Raw genomic sequence first — 24,579 nt, 5'->3', positions numbered from 1 at the left:
GGTGGCGCGGAGCTGCAAGAAGCCCGGGAAAGCCTGCATTCGCCCCATAGGACGCACACACATTTCCCCTTCATTTTTGGAGGGGAAAAAGTGCGTCCTATAGGGCGAAAAATACGGTAACTGATCTGTAGAAAACAAAACCTGAAGAAAGAGACAATGAATGTGCTTTTGTAAATGAGGAAAATCTTTAATAAAAAATATTTATATATATAAAAAATTAAAGTGGGATGGATAAACTCCTCCTACATTCAGTGTGTGGGTTGTTGTTTTTTAAACACACACAAACACACAGCAGAAGTGGGAGTCGTTTGGTTATGAGGACAGCATTCAGAAATAAGTCACAAGACAGAAGAATTTGCTAAGTTGTAAACATTTTGTCAGCAACAGCAGACTGGTGCTCCTCCATTTTGATTCTACAATGTTCGTTCATCAAAAATTGGCCCCTTCAACTGCCATGGGCTTGAGTCAGCCACTTGACAAGTTTTGTCACAGTCAAGACAGTTGAAAAACAGAACTGAGTCTGAACTCAGCTCTCATGTGCTTCTGAGGGTTCAGTGGGTTCCTCCCATTGTTAAATCTCTCTGCAACTAAAGATACTGGGCATTTACCTTTGGAAGGAAGTAGAAAGTCGATACAGGAAAGAATTGAAGTCCATCTAGCAGAAGTACAGGTGCTGTATTTTGCCCGCATATAACCTCCCACACAACACCAAATCTATTACAGCAGTTTGTGGAGTTCTTCAGTAGTGCTGATTGATGAGAATTCAGCTCCATACACTCTACTCTCTTGCTCAGCTTACCATAGCAAGAATACATTGTTCAATATTTAATTAGCCTTTTACACTGTTTTAATCCAATTAACCCAGCATACTGCCTAATGCGTACTATTTAAGTCCTCTCAATAGGCTGAGAATGGGCTCCAACAGGCAGAGCTAGGGGTGGGGGGGTGGGGAGTGATCGCTGGGAAATAGCACTGCCTCCTCCAGCAGGGTCTACTCATCTCCAGAATAAAAAACAAAACAAAAAGTAGATTACTTTGCCATCAACCTATTGAGCCCAGTGTTGTCTACACTGATTTGTAGTTACTCTCAAGACTGCACTCACTGTTCTATTCAAGATCCCTTTAAACTGGAGGAGACCTTCATGCTGGAGTTGTGGGGCGAGGACTATCATCTTGACCTGCTTACATGGATCTTTCATACCCACAGCATGAAAGACCTTCTTGGAAAGTACAAGGGGAGCAGTAGATAACTTCAGGAGAAAGCATTAGAACAAAGTCATCAGAGGCACTAAAAACATCAGCCCCAAAGCACAAAATGATTAACATAACCAACAACATTTTATGATCCCTTTCGGTTCACCCTGCCAATAAATTCCTATTTCCATGAACTGGTTGATCAATCCAAATTGACCTCCACCTTTTAAAGTGCAGTATTTTGGTCAAGGACAACTAAAAAGTGTACCTACAGCCTATGAACAGAGTCCTAGAGAATTCCTGCTCACTCCTATGAAGGGCATGTCCTCAGAGGGCTTAGCCTACATATGCAGTAGAATACTTGATTTTAACCTGCAGGAACTCTTTACTGGTGACTTTATTATTTACAGAGAGAAGTGCTACAAATGTGCTCCCCACTGAAGTAGGACCTCTGATTTATTCTGCTGCAGCTTGTAAGAACCTAAGAAGAACCCTGCTGGATGAGGCCAATGACCCATCTAGTCCAGCATCCTGTTCTCACAGTGGCACAGCCCCTTCTGGGAGGCCCATAAGCAGGACCTGAGTACAAGAATACTCTCCCCTCAGGGGTGCCATCTTCTAGGAGCTGAGCCCTTTTGCCCTCCCAATTTTTGGGGGAGGACCCCCAAGTCCAAAAGCAGCAGAGGCGGCCAAGCGTGGCATGGCTTCAGTAGCTGGCTTCTCCTCCTCCAGTCATGGAGAAGAAGGAGCAGGGAAACAGACCCTGATGGTGGCAACAGCAGCAGCAGCAGGAGCAGCAGCAGGAGACACGGCCATTGAAGCTGGGCTGCCACTGAACTGCTGCCACATTCGGCTCTGCCCCCAGCTCCTCCAACATCCTGACATCATGTACCACAACACACTCCCCCATTCACCTTCAGAAGCTGGCGCCTCTGTCTCCCCTTCCCTCTGGTTTCCAACCACTGGTATTCAGAGGCATACCACCTTTGACAGCAGAGCGAGAACACAGCCTTATCCATCTGTCTAATCCTCTTATAAAGCTCTGCAAGTTGGTTGCCATCACCACCTCCTGTGGGAGGGATCCAGCTGCAGATTCTGCCACAGCAAGCTGCAAATGTTTTAATTTTATTTAAAACATTTACACCCCACCTCTCTGCAAGCAGAGCCCTAAGCAGCTAAACTGAAAGAGAAAATGGATTTTTACAAGTGTTAGTTCTCTGGCTGGATAGCTTCATTTCATAAGACAAGAGTGAATGGCCACAGAACTTTGGTGGGAAAGTTAGACATTTGCCTGGTTGCATTTTCTAACGTATTGACTGCCAAAGCCAACAGCTACAAATAATGTATCCATCTATAATGGGAGGAAGAAGAATTCCTGGCAAGCATAATTGCTGCTAAAAAAAAAAAAAAGGCACTGGCAAAAATTTGGGAGGGGATTATGCGATTAGAAGGGGGAACTGGGCTGCAAGGGGTAAAATTCACTGGCAAGAAGAGTTTGATAAAAAATGCTGATGCTCAGACTTTTAGAAAAGAGGCCCTTTGTGACATGCTCCATTGCTGAAATAGCCTTTTAAATTAGCCTTTTAAAACTTATCCTCCCACATTTGGCACAGAGGGATTAACGTTTCCTATAAGAAGCCACTGGACTTGATTGCCAACCTCTGTAGGAGTGAAATGGTCAGGATTTTCACCCTCATGTAATGGGCATGCAGGACATTTTAAAAAATATTCTTAAACCCGCATGTTATTTCTAAATATTTAATTGTCTCCGGCACAGTGAGCACCATTGTTCAAAACATTTATTGAAAAATAAATGAAAAAGCAAAAAGCAGGCTCAAATCCTGCTGTCCTATGAATTTCTATGAAGTCCTATGAATTTCTATGAAGTCCTATGAATTTCTATGAAGTTCTATGAATTTCTATGAAGTCCTATGAAGTAGTAGTAGCAGCAGCAGCAGCAGCAGCAGCAGCAGCAGCAGCAGCAGCGGTATCACCCACTGCTGGGATCTTTGCACGAAAAGCATCCCATTGCCAAATGAAGCAGGCTGGAGGGTGGTGTGAAGTCAGCCCCGGTGCATTTCTCCAATTCCAGACCCTACTTGACAAGAAAAGAAAGGAGTCAAGTACCAATGCTTAATTGGGATGGGTCAGGGCTGTTTCCAAAGTGTCTGTGCTGAAGTTTTCCCAACAGAAGGCTTTTCTGCTTCCTCTCAGGTTTGAAATGGGATGCTGGACCACTAAGCATGTCCAGCTCACTGTCTTCTACTCAAAAGTTCCTTTCTGGGTAATTTACATGCTTGCACCTTCAGGCAGTTTCCAGGGTTAGAGTGGTGCTTTGTGCGCTGGAAAAACATACATCAGGCTCTCAATCTTGTTCTTTAGAAAACAGGAGAGTCACAAAAACTGCAAGGCCCCTGCAGCAACCTCTTGATCCAATCAGGATCTGAAAATAAGAAAACGGGTTGTTGGAGAACTAATGAGAAAAGGCGATAACGAAAAAGAAGGCCAATCATGAGACAATAGGGGGAAATGCCTCACAGTACAGTACACAGAATACTATCATATTTTTCCATATGTAAGACTAGGTTTTTTAACTAATAATAATGTTTAAAAGGGGGATAGTCTTATACATGGGGGCAACCCCCCCCCATTTTCTTAATTTTGAGTCTTATACACGGGGGCATGTTATACACAGATAAATACTGCCTACCTAAAGTGTTTTGAAGAAAATAATCTGGGAGTTAGGGTGGTGGGAGGCTCCACAAAGCACATTGTTCTGTGGTCACAAATATTCTTCACACATGTAATTATTTGCAAACTGTTATTGGGGAGCACAGATTTGCTTCAAAACATATTGGACCAAAGAAACAGCATTATGTGCAACTTGGGATCTTCTTGCCTTTTCTTTCATGGATGACTTCAGTCTCATTATGATACACAAAAAGAGGATGACTCCCCATTCCAAGAAGTGCAGCTTCTGGAATGAAATCTCAAGTGGATTTTGAAATGGAGAAATGAGAATCTATGACCTAACAAAAAGGTCAAGGTAAATCAATATCTGGGGTGTTTAGGCCTCACCCAGCTGATAGGAATGCTTGATAGGTGCCTAGGGTGGATCAATGCAGAGCCTGCATCTTTGCCCAGATCAGAAACTCAGCCAGACTCAGCCGCATCATCCACTCCTAGGTCTAAAGGAAAGAGCTCACCTTCTGGGGTTGGATTCCGGGCGATGCTGTCACGAAGCAAGCATCTTCTGTACACCAGGCTTTGGCAGGCTTGATAGGTAAGGAAGCACCTGCAGAAGTGGGAAAAGAATTATGGAAAGGCCTTTGTGGTTAAAAGGACCAGATGCTTCTCAGAATGCCATCTGTGCCATCCTTTGGATCATAGCTGGAGGACATGCAGCCCTCCAGATGCTATTGGACTCCAACTCCCATCAGTCCCAGCCTGTAGAGCCGACTGTCAGGGTTGTTGGGAGCTGGAGTTCTGTAGAACTGCATAGGTTCCCTAGCCCTGTTTCAAATGATACCAAGAAAGGAAATACTGGACTGGATGAAATTAATTGAATTCTGCTCCCATGGGAATAAATAGGACGAGTAATGAGTAACTTGCCGAATAATTTCAGTGGGGCCTAAGATGAACTAACTTAGTCTAGATCCAAACTCTTCTAAAAAGAAATCACCAGTTGGATGTAAATGTAGAATACAACTAATGAAAGCAAATCAGATTATCCAAGTCTAGTACAGGAAAAATATGAATTTCTTGACTGGGCAGGAAAGCAGGTAAGACACATAATTCATCTCTCCTATAAAGTGGGAAAAGAACACATTTAACCACTGTAGCTACAATGATAGGCTTGCCTCCAAATCTCAAAATTTTGTCAAGCAAAATTTCCACTAGTTCTGCCCTGAGGCTTCAAGATCAGTTTTGATGGCCTGGGCACAGAATGTTAGCATCTTTTAGCAAATACACTCAAAATAATGATTCGGATGACATTATTTTTCAAACATTGTTGGCATGGTAGAACTATCCTGCATAATCTGAGGTAGTGATGTCAGTTACCCACCTTACTGAAACTAGCTGGCCACGTTGCCCACCTACCAGTATTTGAGACTACCACATTGTTGGTTTACACACATGTTTTTAGGGGTATACAAAAGTTTTTAAAATAAGTACATTTGAAAATACTGGGAAACTGTATCAAAAAATACTACATCACTGTCAGGGAGGCAATCGGGAAACACTAGTTTCAAATCAGAACAGCCAAGATTCAACAGCACAATCAAAGGCTTACAGGTCTATAATGACAGGAACTTTGGTGGAACAGAATACATTTGGCCAGATCTACCACAGGTTTCAAATCAATCTGGCAGCAACAAACAATTCTCCAACAGAGTTTTACTTGAGCACAGGCAGGTAACATACTCCAAATAGGCTCAATATTCAGCTTCAGCACTTGTAGTTTCATGGTCAGATTCCGATTCCTATCCCTTTGGCTAATTTCTTTCAACTTAATGAATCTATACCCTTTGTTTCAGCCCATCTTAGGCTGCCAAGGCAATTTCTTGAGATAAAACACATTTCACACACACCGAGAAACAAGCACAAAGTTAAAACCATTTTAAGTTCTGACACAATTTTAAAGACAGTTTGGGGGGTGCAGATTTACAGGTCTGTCCAAAACAGCACAGGCTGGGAAACACCTCTGGGTGTTGAATGCCCACTTGCCTCCCAGGAACCTCAAAAGCGATATAGTGGTACCTCGGGTTAAGAACTTAATTTGTTTTGGAGGTCCGTTCTTAACCTGAAACTGTTCTTAACCTGAAGCACCACTTTAGCTAATGGGGCCTCCTGCTGCTGCCGGAGCACGATTTCTGTTCTCATGCTGAAGCAAAGTTCTTAACCCGAGGTAATATTTCTGGGTTAGCAGAGTCTGTAACCTGAAGCGTGTGTAACCTGAAGCGTATGTAACCCGAGGTACCACTGCACACCACATTCCGGTGTCTGTTGTGAACAAGATGGCAATGAGGGAAGTGGCAAAAGTTAGACACTCAGGCACACAACTGCCAACAGGCTGAAATAGCATTGAAAAGGAATTTCAAACTGTCTGCTTAAGAGCCATACTTCTCCAGCCCTTGCAAGCAAGCACCCTGCCTGTTTGCAGACTTTCTCAGGCAAACAGAGATCAACAAGATTCTAACTCTCTGCTCCCCTGGCATGCAGAAAGGCATTTCACAGCCACTGATAAACACCTGCCCCCTCCCTCCACTTGGCTAAATCAGAAAGAAGGGAACCTGACAGCGCTTGCTTGAAGTTGGGCTTACCTGAGCCAAATGTGTCCGTTGGAGCAAACTGCCTGCTTGCGATCTGTGAACGGCAGGATCTCTTTGCACAAGCTGCAGTGCTCTGGGAAAGTCTGTTTGTTCATTTTCTTTAAGATATGCCCAATCAGCACCTGGGAACACACAGCAGCAGCAGTCAGTAGCAGCACTTATAGGAAGAGACAGCTGCCTGCTGAAAGGTGGGGAAATCTCACAGGAGTTGTGAGGCGGGCTTTCTGAAGAACACAAGATGCAAAAGCCCAAGCCCTGCTTAAAACGGAATACAACAGAATGAAAAAGCAACAAAGGCGTCTCAGGCATGCAAAATGCAGAGTGAATGACTTCTCCGCATGCCGCTCAGGTAGTCTGAGGAACTTAATTGCCCTAACCCCCCACGCATTTCGGAAGAAAACTGATGGTTGAAGGTAAATCGAAAAGAGAGGAGCTTTGCCTCAAAGCGCATGTTACCACTCAAGAGAACATGATAAAATATTTTTGAACACTCTTTCTTATGTCAGCAGAGTTTCAAGTCTTAGCTACTTAGGAAGCTGCAGAAAAATACGGGATTGTGGCAACCACGGCACTGCACAATTGTTATTTATGTAGAACCATCAATGGAGGCAGGGCTCTATGGACCACCTGCTCCCACATCAACCAAGCAGAAAGATCTTTTGCTGTGGCTCTTTAGAGTTTTGCAATCATCACAGATTAAAAAGGAAACAAAAGAGACGGCTTCTTCATCTAGGGTATCCCAAGCTGGGGAACTCTCCTGAAGTCAGGAGTGGTCAGTAGGGCAGGGTGGTAGTGCTTACCTGGCTTCCCAATTCTAAGGTTGCTGCTAGTTAACAAGAGGAAGAAGGGAGGTTGGCATGGTGCAGGCATCAGACTGGTTGCACCCTCCCAATGCCAACCTCCTGGCCACCTGCACCCTTCCCCTGGTACCTGGCAACGATCTTGGTGTTGGGAATCCAAGTAGGCCTTGCTGACTGCTCCAGCCTCAAGGAAGCTTACCTGGCCCCCACTTTATCATCTAGAAGGCATCAGCTTCATACATTTTTATTCTCTCAGACACTGTAACGGTTTGTACTTTAAGATCATAATGGAAAGAATATACATTTTAAAACCACTGGAATTGAAGTTGGGTTTTTTTGTGTGTTTTTTTACTTTCCAGTTTAATTGCTATTCTATGTACAGGCAGCCCCCTGTTTATGCACATTCAGTATGTCTGCTCATGTATATGCGAATCACACCAAACCTGGAAGTGACTTGGAAATGTCATAAAAACATCACTAAAAGGGTTGGATGAGGGCAGAGCATGGGTGGAACATGGTGTTTGCAGGCTTTTTCAATGGGTTTCAATTACACCCCATTTAATCAATGTGTGCAGTGCCACGGAACATAACTCTGCGTAAATGGGGGGCTGCCAGTATTGTGCTAATTATGCTATTTGTTTCCTTCTTTTGGTTTATTGCATATTTTATTACTTTATGTTTTAAACTGTACTGTAAGCACCCAAAGTTGAATATTGTGAAGGACTATATATATATATATATATATATATATATATATATATATATACATTAATGAAAGTAAGTAAATAAGACATAAGCAAAAGGTCAGGACCTCTGCCCCAAGGATCTTACAATTCGTATGTCAACTGGAGAGGCAGCAGGGGAAGGCCCTAGCACTCCCTCCTGAAAAGTGTGATGTTTTGACTTCTACAAATATTTACTGATTTTATTTAGGATATTAATATACCACTGGGTAACTCACAAGTTTTGAAAGCAGTTTATTTGTGAAAAAGTGGCTTACAAGTAGGTTTCAAGAAAGTTGCTCGCAGTCCAGTTTAGCATAAGTAAGCAGCCTCCTCTGCCTTACAGACTGTCTATACAGGTGCCACTTGTCTTGGGGGGACCAGCAACCCTTTCCCACCCCAACCCCGCCAGACCAAATTCAGTATCAGATAATGCCCAGGCCAGGAGGACAAGGCAGCTCCTGCCACACAGTTCTTTCCTGAGACAGGTGATTTGATGGTAGTTAGAATCGTCACAGAAGGGGAGTGACGCAGAGTTGACTGTGGTAGTTCTGGCCTTAGCAAAGAGCACCTCCCCTTTGCTCCCTGATGAGATCTGGCATTAGATCAGATCAACAAGTCCACGATATTTACAGAAGCCAGTAACAGAAGTTGTGATCCTCTGGCAGACCTTCAAGAACTATTAGGAATCCAAACTATAACTTGCTAATATGGGCAGGTGGGACCTGCTTTCTTTGACAGGAGCACAGTCAGTGCTACCAGATCTGCCTAGTGGATAAGGACAGATAAACACTGAAGGGCATCAGAAGCCTGCACCAATGACCTAGACACAGTAGCCTTTGACTTTTCCAGATTAGAGACCATCTTTTTAAAATTTTAATATGCACCAAGATTTACAGTTGGCTTTTGAATTGTGGTTTGTTTGTCACACATAACGAGAAACTATGGTTGCTTTGCAGATTGCACAAAGAGAGGAGCAAAGTGAGAGAAATGGGGTTGTATGTGCATACATGAAGCTGGTGCATATCCTGGTTTCTTAAGCCAGGATTTGATAGGGCAAACTAAGACGTGCTATCCTACTGCAACCCAACAGCTTTTATGCTGGGATGCACTTACCCTTGCTGTCCTGTCATCATAACTTTCATCAGACATTAAGAAGTCGCAGACTCCCCTCGTGGGAATGCTGGTGTTCTCCGTAATCCATGTGTGCAGGTAGACTTCGCCCAACACTTGCTTCATATGTTCCCGTGTCAAATGCATTTCTACTGCTTCAATCTGAGCTTGGATTTCAAGAAGCTTATCTTCCATTGGCTCCCGTCCTCCTATGTCACTGGAGTAGACAAGAGAGTCATCTGCCAGATCATCCACATCTGCTCCTCGGATTATGTCACTTGGATTCTGCTTGCTGCCCTGTTTTGAAGTGCCTTTGTCTTGTTGATGCTCTTCACTGGTGCCCATCCCAGGGGAATGTGCTATTAAGACTTTTGTGTCCTCATGGGTTGGCTTCCACAGGGCCTCAGAGGGAGCCTTCTGCAGTGACTGGTACAAAATCCGCAAGAGAAACAGTTTAAAGCGCCAAAAATAAGTGGACCCAAAGCTCTCAATCTTTTTCTCCAAGGCTTCCTGTAGGAATCGTGGAATGTGCTTATCTTTCAAGATCTTCCAGCGGACAAGATCCGTGAGGTCAACTTGCTTGAAAAGGTTTTGGACAGATGATTCTAGCAGCTGGGCTGCTGCCTCCTCAAATGTTTTAAGAGTCACAAACTGGACCTGGTAGCTCTTGGTGATAGGGTGGAGGCCATTGGTCATGCCTTCTGTGGTCACTACCGCAAGGTACACCCCACATGGGCTCACTGCGATCCCATGAGTCCGCACAGAGCCAAGCACTTCAGACAACTTTATCAGCTGGTGCTCAAATTTCAATGCAACATCCGTGAAGATGGGAATCAGCTGCCTGACCTTCCCATCAATAGAGCATGTGTAGACAGTCCCATTCTGTTTGTCTGTTGTCATGGAAATGATTGGGAGAGAGTGGAGCCCTGTAACATGTGAATTATGAACATTTAAACCTGCTTTGGAGATTAAAAGAAGACACCAGAACACATAGCATCCTCTTGCGGCCACCACTAAGCTACAGCTGCATTTCTGATACGGGTGGTAGAGAGAAATGCTCTTGATGCTGTGTACAGGCAACTGGTCCATCTCTTGCCACAAAACCACCGGTTGCCTGAGGGTGAAATAGCCCTTGACCGCTTTAAGGTTGACGGGGAGGATTTTAACGGGTCCAAAAGCACTCCCAACAATGAGACCACTCATCTTCCTATTATTGTGCTCATATTCCCACCATGACAATACGCTGGGGGAAGTGATTCCTGACTCAATAGTATTGCAAGAGGTAATTGATTCCTTGCCCATAAATGGGAGCTGGAACTGCCAGATGGCAATATTGCCATTGTCAAAGATTCCGGCTAGCAGCACGCTGCCCACATCCCGGCACTCATTATTATGCTTCACCTGTTGGGTGGTGCAGATTCCAGACCATTCCATGCGCACCAGGGTCTGCATGCTGTGCCTTCTCTGGAATTCGGAGAAGTCCCCTAAATCCACCCGGGGACCCTCACCCTTACAAAGCCGGTAGCCGTTCTCAAACAGGCGCTCTCCATAGAGCTCAGTCAGGTCAACCAACTGCACCCACTGAAGTCTGTCAAGGTTAGCGTGGATGGTCAACCTGTTGTCCATGGTTAATGCTGCCAGGAGGCACCTGCTGTTTGCATCACAGCCCAGCGGAGACCAACTGGAGTATCTGAAGCCTCGCATTGACGGCAGCGACTTCCCTTCGGGGTTAAACACCCTGTCCAACATGAACGTCTGGCTCACAGTTGGATCCTTAGAACTGGCAAACTTTTCCTTACATTCAGTAACTTCCTTTTTGGAACCAACCTGAAAAAGAATAAGTGTGTTAAAAAAAAATAACAATTAAACATTTTACTAGCTTGTTCAAAATGAAGGCTGGTGTAGCAGCTTAAAGGTATATAAATGAGCTACTTTTAGCAAAAGCCTGGTGCAATACTGGTGAAAACATCTGATCAAGCAAGTTCTTGCCACAACTTTGAACACTCTAGCATTAAATACCGTAAGAGTAGCCCAGTAAGATCAGACTGAAGACCTATCTTAGGGAGGTCCAATGTTAGCCGCTTTGAGACTCCTGAAGGGGAGTGAAAGGCGGGATATCAAATCCAAACTCTTCTTCTTCTTCTTCTACGGCCAGTGAGCTGCTGAAGAAAAGGCCCTGCCTGGTATTTCCAACCACCAAAACCTGTTCAGAAGGTGATTGTAACCTATGAGCCATTGCAAATGAGAGGAAGAACACTTTCAGATATCCTGGCCCCCTTGAAGAGGGCCTGGAAACAGAAGCCATTGCATTCCTATCACCATCAGTCCCAGCCACACTGGAAAATGGTCAGGGATGATGGGAGCTCTAGTCTAGCAAAATCTGGAGAGCAGTAAGTTTCCCATTCTTGATTTGACTAAAAGTCATTGGACATGAGCAGGAGGGAGGGACTGTGGCTTTCATTTAAGAGCCCTCTTACCATCTCTCCCCACGCCCAATCGTTCAAGAATGAGACTTGCAGTCAAGCCCACATCTTGCAGCAGTAAGTTCCACATGCTGGCCATGCCTTGTTCTAGATATGTAAAGCATGGAGGTGCACAGACTTCAGGTTTGTGGGATCTACTTTGTTTTAGTTTTTTTAAAAAAATAGAACTCTGAGTTAATAAACCAAACCAGCTATGATGTGGAAGACAAGCACAAGAAAATCTGAGCCTGGAAATGAAAAGAATTCCTAACTTTTCACCCCAAAATTCACTTCTGATTACCCAAAGTTTTCTTCGTTTCAGTAGTAGCAAAGGGTGGGACTCATTTCACTGCTGCCGTTAAAACACCTGAAATCCTTCCAGAATTATTGCAAACCACCCAGAGATCTGGTGGTTCCACCTGGTACGCAGGCTAAGACCCTACCTGCCTGCAGACTGTCTCGCCAGAGTGGTGCATGCTCTAGTTATCTCCCGCTTGGACTACTGCAATGCGCTCTACGTGGGGCTACCTTTGAAGGTGACCCGGAAACTGCAATTAGTCCAGAATGCGGCAGCTAGACTGGTGACTGGGAGTGGCCGCCGGGACCACATAACACCGGTTCTGAGAGATCTGCATTGGCTCCCAGTACGTTTCTGAGCACAATTCAAAGTGTTGGTGCAGACATTTAAAGTCCTAAACGGCCTCAGTCCTGAATACCTGAAGGAGCGTCTCCACCCCCACTGTTCAACCCGGACACTGAGATCCAGCTCTGAGGGCCTTCTGGCAGTTCCCTCACTGCGAGAAGCCAAGTTACAGGGAACCAGGCAGAGGGCCTTCTCGGTAGTGGCCCCCACCCTGTGGAACATCCTCCCTTCAGATGTGAAGGAAATAAGCATCTATCCTATCTTTAAAAGACATCTGAAGGCAGCCCTGTTTAGGGAAGTTTTTAATATTTAATGCTGTACTGTTTTTAACATTTGATTGGGAGCCGCCCAGAGTGGCTGGGGAAACTCAGCCAGATGGATGGGGTATAAATAAATAAATTATTATTATTAACCAGGAGATCTATCATGTGGTGTAGTGGTTGGTGTTGGACTATGGAAGAGGTGCAGGAAACCCTTTTCATCCCTTCATAGGGAGGATATGGCAGTGGTAGATGGGGCCAGAGGACAAGTGGGCAGAGCAGCAACAACAAAACTTTTGCACGTTCCAGTCATTCAAATATCAGAGGTTTCAACCATCTGACTTTTCTACCCAGGCAAGAAAGAGGCAGTTTGAAGGCACATTTCAGTGAGGCAAAAAAAAAGGTGTGGCGCAGGATAACTGAGGGGGTGTGGCCTGAATAGGGGGTGTGGTCTAGGGAGAGTTCCAAGGGCCAGATTGAGTGGGGCCTGGGGCCACATTCATGCTCCTGAGCCTGAGGTCCCCTAACCCTGGACTAGGATCTGTAAGACTCAAATCACCACTCAGCCACATAAAGCTCATTAGGTGACCTTGGGCCAGCCTCTGTTTCTCTTTGCCTAACCTAACATGCTGGATTACAGTGAGAATAAGGATCACTTACTTCATTAAGCAGAGAGTGGAAGAACCATGTTAAGCTTTTTTATCTTCTTGCAGAAAAGGCAAGGTCTGCATGCGATTCCTGCATTGCAGGGGGTTGGACTACCTGATTGGGGGGGGGGGGTCCCTTCCAACTCTATGTCATTTGAGAGCACAGGCTGCGCTTAACGTTAGTCCTACTGAGAGTGAACTCCTTTAAAACAGACACACCTCCGCATCCTGTGGCGGTGGGTTCCGCTGGTTGATCATGCACACGCCGTGCATGCCTAGACGCGGCCGCCCATCCCACCCTGCAGCGGTCGCCATCCATTGCCCACCTTGAGGTAACAGGCGGCGGCGGGGGCCGGCACGGCCGTGCGGTGGATGACGAGGTCAGCGCCGCTGCTTCCACCTCCTCCTCCTCCTCCGCCGCCGCCCTGGACGTCGCTGAGCTGCTCCAGGACGGCGATGCTGCGGGCTGTGCAGACCGACACGCGGTGGTCCTCGGACCAAGCCAGCGGCTCCACACCGCTCACGCCGTGCTGCAGCCGCACTGCCGGCTCGCGACGCACCGCCGTCAAGCGGAACCCCGCGCTGCCGCTGCCGCTGCTCGGTCCCGCCGCCTCGTCGTCTTCCTCCTCTTCCTCTTCTTGAGGCGGCTCAGCCTCCTCCTCGTCGTCGTTCCCCTCTGTCAGCGGCGACGCTGCCGGCTCCACTGCTGGGCTTCCCTCAGCCGCCGCCATCGCCATCTTATCGCCGCCTTAAAGGCCGCGCGACCCTCCCCTTCACCCCCGCGACGCTCCACCGCCGCCAACCGTCACTGCCCACCATCCGAGCACAGAGAGCCCATGCGCCGCCGCGCTTAGTGGGGCCTGAGAGGAAGGACCTTAGTTTATCTCTCGCGTGTATGGTGGTGAGGGAGAATCCCTTCGAGGGGTGTCTAATTAAGTGCCTGAGAAAAGGAATTTGGATTTTTGAGAGTGCGGGTGCTTTTTGGTATTAGCAGAAGAAGGCAATTACGGTATTTTTTAGTATCCCTGGGGGGCTTTAACCAAGCATTGGTTAAATTTTTTGTTATTAAAACTGGCCTAAAAAAGTAGAGAACAAAAGGAGTGGCTATCCAGGCGTTGCTAGGTTACGCTATTATTTTATGTTGCTTTTATTTATACCTCACCTACTTTTCCTTCTCCCCGTTTTGCCCTCACAACAACCCTCCGAGGTAGGTTAGTTAGGCTGAGAGTGAGTGGCTGGCCCAAAGTCACCCAGTGACCTCCATGGCCGAGTGAAGAGATTCGAAGATTGGTGTCCCAGGTCCTAGTCCGTCACTAGATCCACTACAGCACACTGACTCTATTATTAACATTATCATTTATGAGACCACCAGCCTCAGGTTCTAGGACAGGATATAACAATTAAAACACTATGTTAAAAACGACTTGGAATCACGTAAAATGGGTCCTAAAAATACACCTTTCAATTGTCGAAAACGCGGAGGGGAATAAAGCTCCTATTATCATGTTTTTGTGTGTCTGTTGTGAGTGTCCGCAACCAAAGTAACACGATTCAAACAGGAAAAACGGCCCTGCGGCACCTTAAAGACTAAGGCACTCGCGATTATGTATAACTTTTCCTAACACAGAATCCACTACACTTCTGCTTTTCTGCAAGGGATCTTATTAGACACCTATGTTTGGGGTCCTTCTACTTCCAACATACGCACGTGGGCGCTGGTGGGGTAATGACTCAAGTGTGCAAAACTCTGGGAGTCTGTAATTGGGAGTTACTACTGCTGTTCCCCTAAAAGCCTGGTATTAAATCGATTTCTGGGTCCCCTAACTCCCTGTCAGAAGTGCTTCGTTTCAACCAGCCATGGATTGCGATGAGGGGCTGTTCATCAACGTCTGCCAGCGTCCTTCAGGTTTGCAGCCCCGCACTCAGCAGAGGACAGCCTCAAAGCCACAGCATGGCAAGGCAAAAAAGGTATGCTTGTCTGAGGTTGCTGGTGAGGGAGAAAGCGTTTTGGGGGAAAGGGGGCCGCCAGAGTGAACGGAGTTGGAGCAGCTCCTGTACCTACCTCAGTTGGGGCGTTTTAGTTTAGGTTGGGAGTTGAGTAAGGATGTGGGTGAGTGAGATGTTTAAAAATATATATATGATCAAGGAGCTGGAGGAATTCCCCTAGTATTAGGAAAGGCTGCAACATGTTTAAATGTGTTTTTTTTAAGATTTTACTGTGTTACAAAAGTACATACAGTGTCTTTGATTTAAGTTCATAGAGTTGAAAGGCTGCAACATTTGAGGCTAATTTATTTAAGGGAAAAGGCTGAGTAAGGGAGGACATGGTAGATGTGTATACAATTATGCATGGTGTGGAGAATGGGTTTATCTCCCCTTCTCATAAATCTAGAACCTGAGGTCATCCAAAGTAGCAGAAAGGTGGGAGATTCAGGGCAGACCGAAAGAAGGATTTTTTCACACAGGGCACCATTAAACTATGGGATTTGCTCCCACAAGTTGTACAGTGGTGGTGGTCAGGACAGTGATCTGGCTCTGGGGCCCCAATCTCAATTGGGGGGGCTCTCATTATGACACTTGGTTTTTTGGAGAATTTGAAAAGTTCCTCAATATGAATTAGATCATATTGGAGAGCCAGTGTGGTGTGGTGCTTAGAGGTGTTGGACTAGGACCTGGAAGACCAGGTTCAAATCTCTTCTCTGCTATGACTTGGGAACCAGTCACTGCCTCTTGGCCTAACTAGCCTACCTCACAGCATAGTTGTGGGGATTAAACAAGCAGGGAGAGAATCATGTACACCACCTTGGAGAAAAAAGATGGGATATAAATGCAGCAAATAAATCGTGACACACTCATCTTATAGCTGCAAATCTAAGCAAATAAGAGACGTGATTTTGTAAAATATGCACAAGTTTTGTTAACTGATATAGAACCTAGGGTCATAGAATCATAGTGGGGAGTTCAAGGGTCATCTGGTCCAACATCCTGCAGTGCAAGATTTTGTTCTGTACCTAATATCAACAGTGCTCTGGTTGGTGAATTTCAGGGTTTGCGTTAAAAAAAACCAAAAAAAAAACCCCTGCAGAAGTCTGCCCACCCTTGGTTTAAGAGAGCCAGATTCAGTATCTCTAACAGTAGAAGAGCTGTGCTCAATCAGGGTAGTCCAGCATCCTATTCTCACAGTGGCCTACCAAGACACCCCAATGGGAAGCCTGAGAGCAGGGCCTGAGCACAAACAGCGACACCAGGGGACAGCAAACTTTTTCAGCAGGGGGCCGGTCCACTGTCCCTCAGACCTTCTGGGGGGCCGGACTATATTTTGGAAAAAATATATGAATTCCAATGCCCACAAATAACTCAGAGATGCATTTGAAATAAAAGCACACATTTTACTCATGTAAAAACATGCTGATTCCCGGACTGTCCGCGGGCCAGATTTAGAAGGCTAATGAGCCGGATCCGGCCCCTGGCCCTTAGTTTGCCTACCCATGAGCAACACTTTCCCTACTTGTGATTCCCAGCAACTGGTATTTAGAAGTATATTGTCTCAGACAATGGTTTGAAGTTGTTGGTTTGAAACTAACCATACTTTCCATGACCATGGTTTGTCAGTCCAAATGCCATGACAAATATGGTTAAGCAAAATCTTCTGAATGCCAAGTCCCAGCCACGTGGGAGGTGGGAACCACATAAGCCTAGGCTAATTCTGACATTCGTTGCTGAATCTGTCCCCCTGTTTCATCTTGTTTTTCTTCCTTAAGTCTGGGCAAATAAAATTTGAATGCCCCCAGGAAGGGAATCCACTAAAGCGGAAGCCAGCTCCACCTTCGCCCCAAACCAGGAGACCACAGAAGAAAGCTAAAAGTGGCATCAGAGAAGCAGGGTTGCCAAAGTTTCCTTCACAGAAGCCTTTATCTGATGCAAAGGACAGTGACGCCAGCGGCAACAGACCTTTTGTTAAGACTTCCTGCCTCTTCAAAAACAACCCTGAAATTCCAGACATTCAGAGGTACTTATTTTTAATCCCGCTTTTCTGATAAAATGTGGGTAACCAAAGGGAGGGAAAACTTCATGCCTAGGTGCAAAATGTGGCCCTCCAGGCCTGTCTGTCTGGCCCTAGGAGTTTCATGTAGACCACCTTCCCCAGCCACACTCTCTTTTCTTAGGCCACACCCTTAACTAGTCTTTCTTCACAGCCCCCTTTGATGCTTTTGCCAGTCTTGATTGTGCTAAGGACTCTTGCTTGTCTGGATAGAGAGGGATGTGTGAGTGTGTTTAGAAGTAGCCTACAAAGGTTAACAAAACAACAACAACAGTAATAATAATAATAATAATACATGAATTGCTCTGCCTACTTTTGCCTCTGACCCTGCCCTACCGAAGTGCCTGTGGCCCTTGCCACAAATGCATGTTTGTCTCGGGTTTGGTGTTCCTCTAGCACACTGGAAGCGCTCTCCCTTCTACAAAGTTGGAACCATCCTTTCTAGCCATGTTTCAAGGTTGCGACTTAATAAATTAATTCCTTCTACAGAACATCAGTGAAGCAAGTGCAGGAGAAAGTTTTCACTTCAGACTCCTTTGATCAGCTGGGCCTCCATCCCCATTTGGTGGGTACTTTATTTCTTTGTGCTATATTTATTATTTATTAAATGCCTTTCCTCAAAGATCCAATGCAACTTTACAAAAGTTCCTGTTCAGTTCCCAGCATACAGCACTAAAGCATTATTTACAATGTCCGCAATACTATTTTGGTGTGCAGAGGGGCCAGCTGCCTCATTTGGAATTGTTGTTGTTGTGTTAAATTATTTTTTTATACCACCCTGTATCCATAGCTGTCAACGTTTCCCTTTTTAAAAGGGAAATTCCCTTTTTCCGAGTAGGATTCCTCGCAAGAAAAGGGAAAAGTTGACAGCTGTGCCTGTATCTGAAGATCAGAGGTGGATGCTATGTTTTATCTGGTCCAGGGATGGGGAATTTTAAGTCCTCCAGAGGTTGCTGCGCTCCCACAATCTCTGACCATTGGCTCTGCTGACTGTGGCTGAAGGGAGTTGGAATCCACTAAATATATGAGGAGCCACTGATTCCCCAGCTGTATCACCCTGTGGGGTGGGTTAGCTGGACCTTTCCCCTCCTCTGTTCCCCAGAATTAGATCATTCTCATCATCGAATTAGAAGGGACCTTGGAGATCTACTCTAACTCTTTGCTTAATGCAGGATTGGAATTGCAGGATGCAGCATCTACAGCAGAAGTGGGGAGCCTTTGTCCCATGGGCCAAATTTTCTCATATGTTACTCCTTTAGTACAAAGTGGCTTGCATTGAAACTGCAGCTAAAACAAAAAGGGGTACTAAGCTCATTTTTAACAATGCCTTCTATGAAAACTTTGGCAGGTAGATGGGATGCCGCCCCCCTGGCCCCCCGTCAATCATCTGAAGTTACTAGGGATTTGGGGGGGCCTGGAACTCACTGGAACTGATTTCTGCCACCTCTTTGTAGCGTACTGGCAGCTGTGTCGGAGGCTTCAGGCTGCATGCAGCTCATCGCTTTGTGTCAGAGGCTGTGGGGCAGCGCATTGGGGTCGATTGGGCAAAGAAGCATTTTTTTAAGGCTCCCACTCACCTGCCATAGTTGGCCCACAGATGTGGAAGCAGTCAAAATATCTGATCCTGTAGGCCTAAAAGTTTCCCTCTTCCTGGAGAGATGGCCATCCAGCTTCTGATTATATATATCCAGCAAATGAGAGCCCACAACCTCCTGAGGGAGTCTTTTCTTAAACAGCTATTACACTCAGGGGGTCAGCAGACTTTTTCAGCAGGGGACCGGTCCACTGCCCCTCAGACCTTGTGGGGGACCAGACTATATTTTGGAAAAAATATACGAATTCCTATGCCCCACAAATAACCCAGGGATGCATTTTAAATAAAAGGGCACATTCTACTCATGTAAAAACATGCTGATTCCTATACCGTCCATGGGCCAGATTTAGAAGGCGATTGGGCTGGATCCGACCCCCGGGCCTTAGTTTGCCTACCCATGCTTGAGTTTTCCCCTAATGTTGACTGTTCCCGTTAAAATACTTGTTGCTTCTTTCCCCTTCTCCTCTCTGTTTTAACATTTTTGACATGATACTGGTTTGGCTATTTCTGTCCTATTCTAGGATCAAACATGTTATGCCCTAAATGTTTTATTTTTCTCTCTACCTCCCCACCAGGTTTCAACCCTAATCTCTGTCTTAAAAATATCTAGCATGACCAGGTAAGTGTGTGTAATTATTTCATGAATAGAAGTTTTTATTGTAAGTTGCCTAGAGGCTGTCCTGGGTTTGATGACTTAACAAATCAATTAATCAAATTCATTTTTGTTTGGAGAAAAGGCAGATTGGAAGAGACATGATAAATATGTAATTCTACATGGTGTGGAGTAAGTGAATCTCGTGATACTAGAAGTCTGGGATATCCAGTGAATGTTAATTTTGGGTGGCTGGCAAACTCTTCTTAAGATTTAGACCCAAAGCCTGGTTACAGCACTGAGAAGGTCTCGTCCTAGGTCCCAACAGGGTGTGTTCCTGGGGATGTTGGAACACACAGGACATCCCTTTGGACATCCCAGTTACAAACAATAACAGGCCTTTAGAAGTCATCACCAGCACTTTGGGTTGGTGTAGGAAGCAAACAGGAAGCCAGTTTAGCTGTTTCCATAAGGGAGTTGCATGCTACCCATCAACAGCTTAGTCACAGCAATTGGGACCCTTTCTAATTCCCAGACTGGAGGTTCCCACTGCTGCACCACAGTATTTAGTTAACCTATTATTGTCTTAACAGATATTAGTTACTTAACCAACTATTATGTATTGTGAGGGATTAGACTAGATCAGACATGGGCAAACTGAACCCTCCAGATGTTTTGGGACTACAACTCCGATCATCCCTAGCTAACAGGACCAGTGGTCAGGGATGATAGGAATTGTAGTCTCAAAAACATATGGAGGCCTGAGTTTGCCTATGCTTGGCCTAGATGGATTTTGTGGTCCCTTACAGCTGTACAGTTCTAGGATTTTATTATTTAACTATTAACTGACAATTACTTAACAGACTGACTATTATCTCATTGACTATTATCTAAGTATTAATTAGCTATCACCTAAGAGACTGAACCAGCATCTTTCTAGCTTACACTAATGACCAGCCAGCACTGTTAGATGAACTAGCAACTGTTACATTCTTAATACTTCGACCTAAAATAGAACGTGTCTTGTTTTTTCTTAACTTCTCCTTTTGTTGCAAAAGTGTTCAGAAGCAAACTATTCCCATACTATTGCAAGGAAAAGATGCACTGGTGAGATCGCAGACAGGTTCTGGTAAGTGTGGGGGAGGGGTTGTGTGTGCATATGTAGGCTGTTTGTTTGGGCTTTGCTTTAAAAGGGGGCCTACAAATAATTTTAAATACAGTCATACCTCGGGTTGCAGCCGCTTTAGGTTGCGTTTTTTCGGGTTGTGGACTGCCGAAACCCAGAAGTACCGGAATGGGTTACTTCTGGGTTTCGGAAGTCACACATGCACAGAAGCGCTAAATCACGCTTTCCGCATGTGCAGAAGCGCCGAATCGCAACCTGCGCATGCGCAGACGCGGGTTGCGAACGCTGTGGGTTGCGAACGTGCATCCCACACTGATCACGTTCGCAACTCGAGCATCCACTGTATAGTATAAAGGAGTAGGAGGTGACCTTTGACCTTACAGATACTAGGCAGGGACTATTAGAGTTGTCTTTCAGCAACACGTGGAGGGGTCAAAGATTCCCTCCACCTGGTATAAAGTGACCCTTTGGTTGTACTGCATTGTGTGATGGTCAGTTGTGTGGGCACTCTGTTGTCTCAGGGATCTAACAGAAGTAGGGCAGTTGATTGATTCTGGCCCACCATGGGGAAAGAACAGTGTTGATGTCATTAGCAAGCGAGCAAGCTCTGTGCTAGATTTGGGAAGCCTCCTTTGACATGGCGTGTCAATGGCTAAATGTCTGGTGCAGGGACAGGGAACTCGCTGCTCCTGTCAGTTCTAGGCAGCGTGGCCAGGGAAGATGGAAACTAGAGTCCAACAGCATCTGTAGTTCTCTTGAGTCAATCCCATATGTTCCCACTCAACCACTTCAATCACTGGAACTGGCAATGTTACAGGTGCCACAAAATACTTGTTCTGCACTTGTAAGGAATCAATCTTGTTGTGTGGTGGCACCTCCTGAGAGATAGATGGATGCAAAAGATGGAAGAATGCCTCTTATTTAGAAGAGACATTCCCAAGAGAGACAGAGAGAAACAGAGGGAGGCTGTGGAACCTGTTTCCCTCTATGCATTGTTGGACTCCCAACTCCCATCAGCCCCAGCCAGGATGGCCAACAGACTGAGGATGATGGGAACTGTAGTCTGGCAATATCCAAAGGGTTCCCCACTCCTAATCTGAAGAATGAGGAGATATGTGAAATTGGTCTTTTATAAAGGCCTATGCTCTGGGTGTAGAAGGCAACTGTGCCTTACTCCACACACAGTTTTGCTTATGACTGTTAAAATCTAATATCTTTTCTCTTGAAGGTAAAACTCTGGCCTACGGAATCCCTCTAGTACAGGCCTTGCAAAGAGCAGAGCCAAAAATAAAGGTGAGTGTGTTGAAATGGGCTTTCTCTCTCTCCACCTTGTAAAAAAGAATAGCCGGTTTTCTCAACCACTTCATATTTATCAGTAATTCTCACAACAACCTTGGATGATGTCTTTAAGGCGGAGAGCATCCCCCCCACCAGGACCAAGGACTGCTGTTCTCGTGCCTTTCACTTATGGGAGGATGCTTGCTGTTTTAAAAATGACTATGAAGGTTGAGTTCATTGGCATGACTTGTGGCTCCCTCAGAGATTTTCTGATAGTCCCTAAAAAAGCTCTTCTGGAAGCACCATGTGAGAAAAGAGAGTGATCCAAGCAGACTCTGGCACTGCGGGGAATTGTGGCATGCTGGGTCGGTCGAAGATGACAAGGGCTCTTTCCCTTCTCTCTCGCGTTCCTCTGTGTCCAATGTTGCCACTTACCCTACGCCTCTTGTTTCCATAGCGTAGTGATGGTCCGTATGCTCTCGTACTGGTCCCAACCAGGGAGGTAAGTTGCTGGGCATTTGTGGTTAACTCCTAACCACACCGGTTTCATGGTTAGTAATGTTGCTAGGGGGGCAGCAGGCAGGCTTCAACCTAATTGCATGTGGGTAACAAAGAGAGAGGCACAGAGAGAGGGAAGGGGTGGTCGAAAGGGGGTAAGGAGGGAGAGAGAAGGGGTGGTGGTGAGAAGGGGAGGAGAGAGAAAGAAGGGTGGTAGAGAGTGCTTGCTCTGCATGCAGAAGATCTCAGGTTCCATACCCAACAGGTCCTGGTAGGACTGGGAAGGATTCCCTGATTGAAACCCTGAGGAGCTGCTGCCAGCCAGTGTAGACAGTGTTGAGCTAGCTGGACCCACTAGCCTGACTGGGTATACCACTGGAAGGAGTGCAGAAAGAAGAAATGCCATGGTGCATCTGCACTAATGAAACCGGACACCTTCAGTGGCCCCACCTGCAATAAAACATGTCTCTCTCATATTGGCCTCTACAGCCATAGCAGATGCCGTAACTCTCCAGTGGTTTGACTTTACCCCCTATGGCACAGTCTTCCATTGTCTCTTGAGACAGACAAATGCAAACAACAACAATAGCAAGAGAGCCAATGGCTTTCAAGCTTTTGGAGTCCATGGCTGCCTTGACCAACTCCATTCCTTCTGTGGCACCCTGTGCAGGTCAGGAGCCCGGTTATGTCACCCCTTGCCTGCAGAGCTGGCAGCCTCTCACCCTCCTTTGTGGAGTGTTCCCTCAGCCTCTTTCCTTCTCTGTTCTCGGGGGTCCTCCGGGCAACTACTGTTACCGCCATTGATCTCTGAGCTGCCCCCACCCACCCCAAGGAGAGGTACCTCCTCACACTACCCCACAACGGCCTGGGAAGAGGATGCTCATAGCCTTAGTGGCCCATCAGAGATTGACCAAAGGTTAACATGGGGCCAGCACCTTACTTTGGGTGGCAGCAGTGGGTGCTGCTGGGCCTGCATGGCGGAAAGGCTCCCCTTCAGCACCAGGCACTCGGCTCTCAGGCAGGCCATGCACACAGCAAGCACAAGAAAGGCCAGCACAGTGCCTGCCTGCTTGCCCGGCCTCCCACTTGTCTATTCATTCCCAACAGCAAGCTGGTGGCTGGCTGGGTTCCCTCACCCGCTTGCTTACTCTGAGGCCTCCTCAGCTCCTGGCAACCAGCACCCCTTGGTCAGCCCAGAGGCACTATTCGCCTGGGGAGCTTGTAGCCAGGGCTGCTGCAACAAACAGCTGTGCAAGGCAGAGATGAGAGGGCATCGAGGGAGGGAGGGAAGAAAAGAGGGACAGAGGCCAGTGTTGCCTGTGGCACCCCTGAGCATCATTCAAGGAGCCCCAGGGTGCCACAGCACACTGGTTGAAAACCACTGGTTTATGCCAAAGGAGAATGATGTTTTAATGCAGATTTTGTGTGAATGTGTATTAATTTGGTTTAATCCCTTCTTTTCTCCAGCTAGCTCTGCAGAGCTTTGAAACTGTCCAGAAACTGTTAAAGGTAAATATTTACTTTTGGGGAAGTAGGAATCATTTTAAGTTCTGTGTTGTTCAACTTTTGATTTCCTGATGTTGTTGGACTGTAACTCCCATCATCTCCAGCCAGCTTAGCCCAATATTCAGGGGTGATGGAAGTTGTGGTCCACAGGTGTCATGAGACCCATGGTTGAAGATACTGTTTAGAGAAGGAGATATGAGATAATCGGAGAGAAGCTTGGGGTGCAGAGAGGTAGCTAGAGGTTCCTCAATCCTCTTCAGTTTCCCCCCTCTGTCTTGGGATGGGGATTCTGAATGGTCAAATTCAGCATACATTGGCCATGCTTGCCCAATAGAATGTAAAGTTTAGCAATGGTTCTGATATTGCACAGCCTCTGTATAGCACTGTATTAACGCATACTATAATGGGTGCAGGTGTCTCTCTGTACCTACAATAGTTCCCTGGTCACTTGGAGGCAAATGCATGCTTGCCATAGGTAATCAGCTGTGCTGTTTGGGGGCAAGGGGTGCATGTTCATGTAACATTAAGCCATCGTTTAGCATTACTTCCTTACAAGACCAACATCATGGACAAAGGTGGGATCTTGTTCGCACTGACTTGTCCGTTAACTAATGGTGACTGGTGTTCATTGGGACTAGTGGGACAGAAGGCAGGGACCCCAAACAGTATGTGGAGGCAGAGCCAACTCATTCTAGTTTTGATCCCATTCTTCTCCCTGCTAAGTTCTGAAAGGGCAAAACTAAGACCCAGGAGGAGGAAGCTGACAGGC

General features: G+C 46.1%; 2 protein-coding genes across 5 annotated transcripts in view; one reads left to right on the top strand and one right to left on the bottom strand.

Moving 5' to 3' along the window:
• Nucleotides 1-166: 166 nt before the first annotated feature.
• GTF3C4 (general transcription factor IIIC subunit 4) lies at nucleotides 167-14,001 on the bottom strand (the record flags this gene model as incomplete). 3 transcript variants are annotated; one of them, XR_014521369.1, is made up of 6 exons in its annotated part: nucleotides 167-3,093; nucleotides 3,145-3,637; nucleotides 4,401-4,489; nucleotides 6,519-6,649; nucleotides 9,166-10,989; nucleotides 13,501-13,911. XR_014521369.1 is itself a non-coding variant. In XM_083485063.1 (5 exons), the coding sequence occupies 5 exons, from the start codon at nucleotides 13,487-13,489 to the stop codon at nucleotides 3,573-3,575; spliced, it is 2,205 nt and encodes a 734-aa protein (XP_083341189.1). In that variant the 3' UTR covers nucleotides 167-3,572. The 3 variants fall into 3 exon arrangements, 2 of the variants coding, with proteins under 2 accessions (XP_083341189.1, XP_083341188.1); XM_083485063.1 differs by having other exon boundaries at nucleotides 167-3,637; nucleotides 13,394-14,001; XM_083485062.1 differs by having other exon boundaries at nucleotides 167-3,637.
• Nucleotides 14,002-14,234: 233 nt separating this feature from the next.
• Nucleotides 14,235-24,579, top strand: part of DDX31 (DEAD-box helicase 31) — a 64,923-nt gene continuing 54,578 nt past the window's right edge. Inside the window, exons 1-8 of one of the 2 annotated variants that reach the window (XM_083485115.1) lie at nucleotides 14,235-15,142; nucleotides 16,936-17,183; nucleotides 17,706-17,781; nucleotides 19,386-19,429; nucleotides 20,461-20,531; nucleotides 21,757-21,821; nucleotides 22,264-22,308; nucleotides 23,772-23,813. In XM_083485115.1, the coding sequence (XP_083341241.1) occupies nucleotides 15,032-15,142; nucleotides 16,936-17,183; nucleotides 17,706-17,781; nucleotides 19,386-19,429; nucleotides 20,461-20,531; nucleotides 21,757-21,821; nucleotides 22,264-22,308; nucleotides 23,772-23,813 (702 nt within the window). In that variant the 5' untranslated portion in view covers nucleotides 14,235-15,031. The remainder of the gene's footprint in view (nucleotides 15,143-16,935; nucleotides 17,184-17,705; nucleotides 17,782-19,385; nucleotides 19,430-20,460; nucleotides 20,532-21,756; nucleotides 21,822-22,263; nucleotides 22,309-23,771; nucleotides 23,814-24,579) is intronic. The other variant, XM_083485116.1, reaches the window with a different exon arrangement.

Source organism: Podarcis liolepis (assembly GCF_965112155.1).
Source record: "Podarcis liolepis genome assembly, chromosome: Z".
NCBI classification, from domain to species: domain Eukaryota; kingdom Metazoa; phylum Chordata; class Lepidosauria; order Squamata; family Lacertidae; genus Podarcis; species Podarcis liolepis.
Note: the sequence above shows the minus strand (reverse complement) of the source record. Positions and strands in the feature narration are given on the sequence as shown.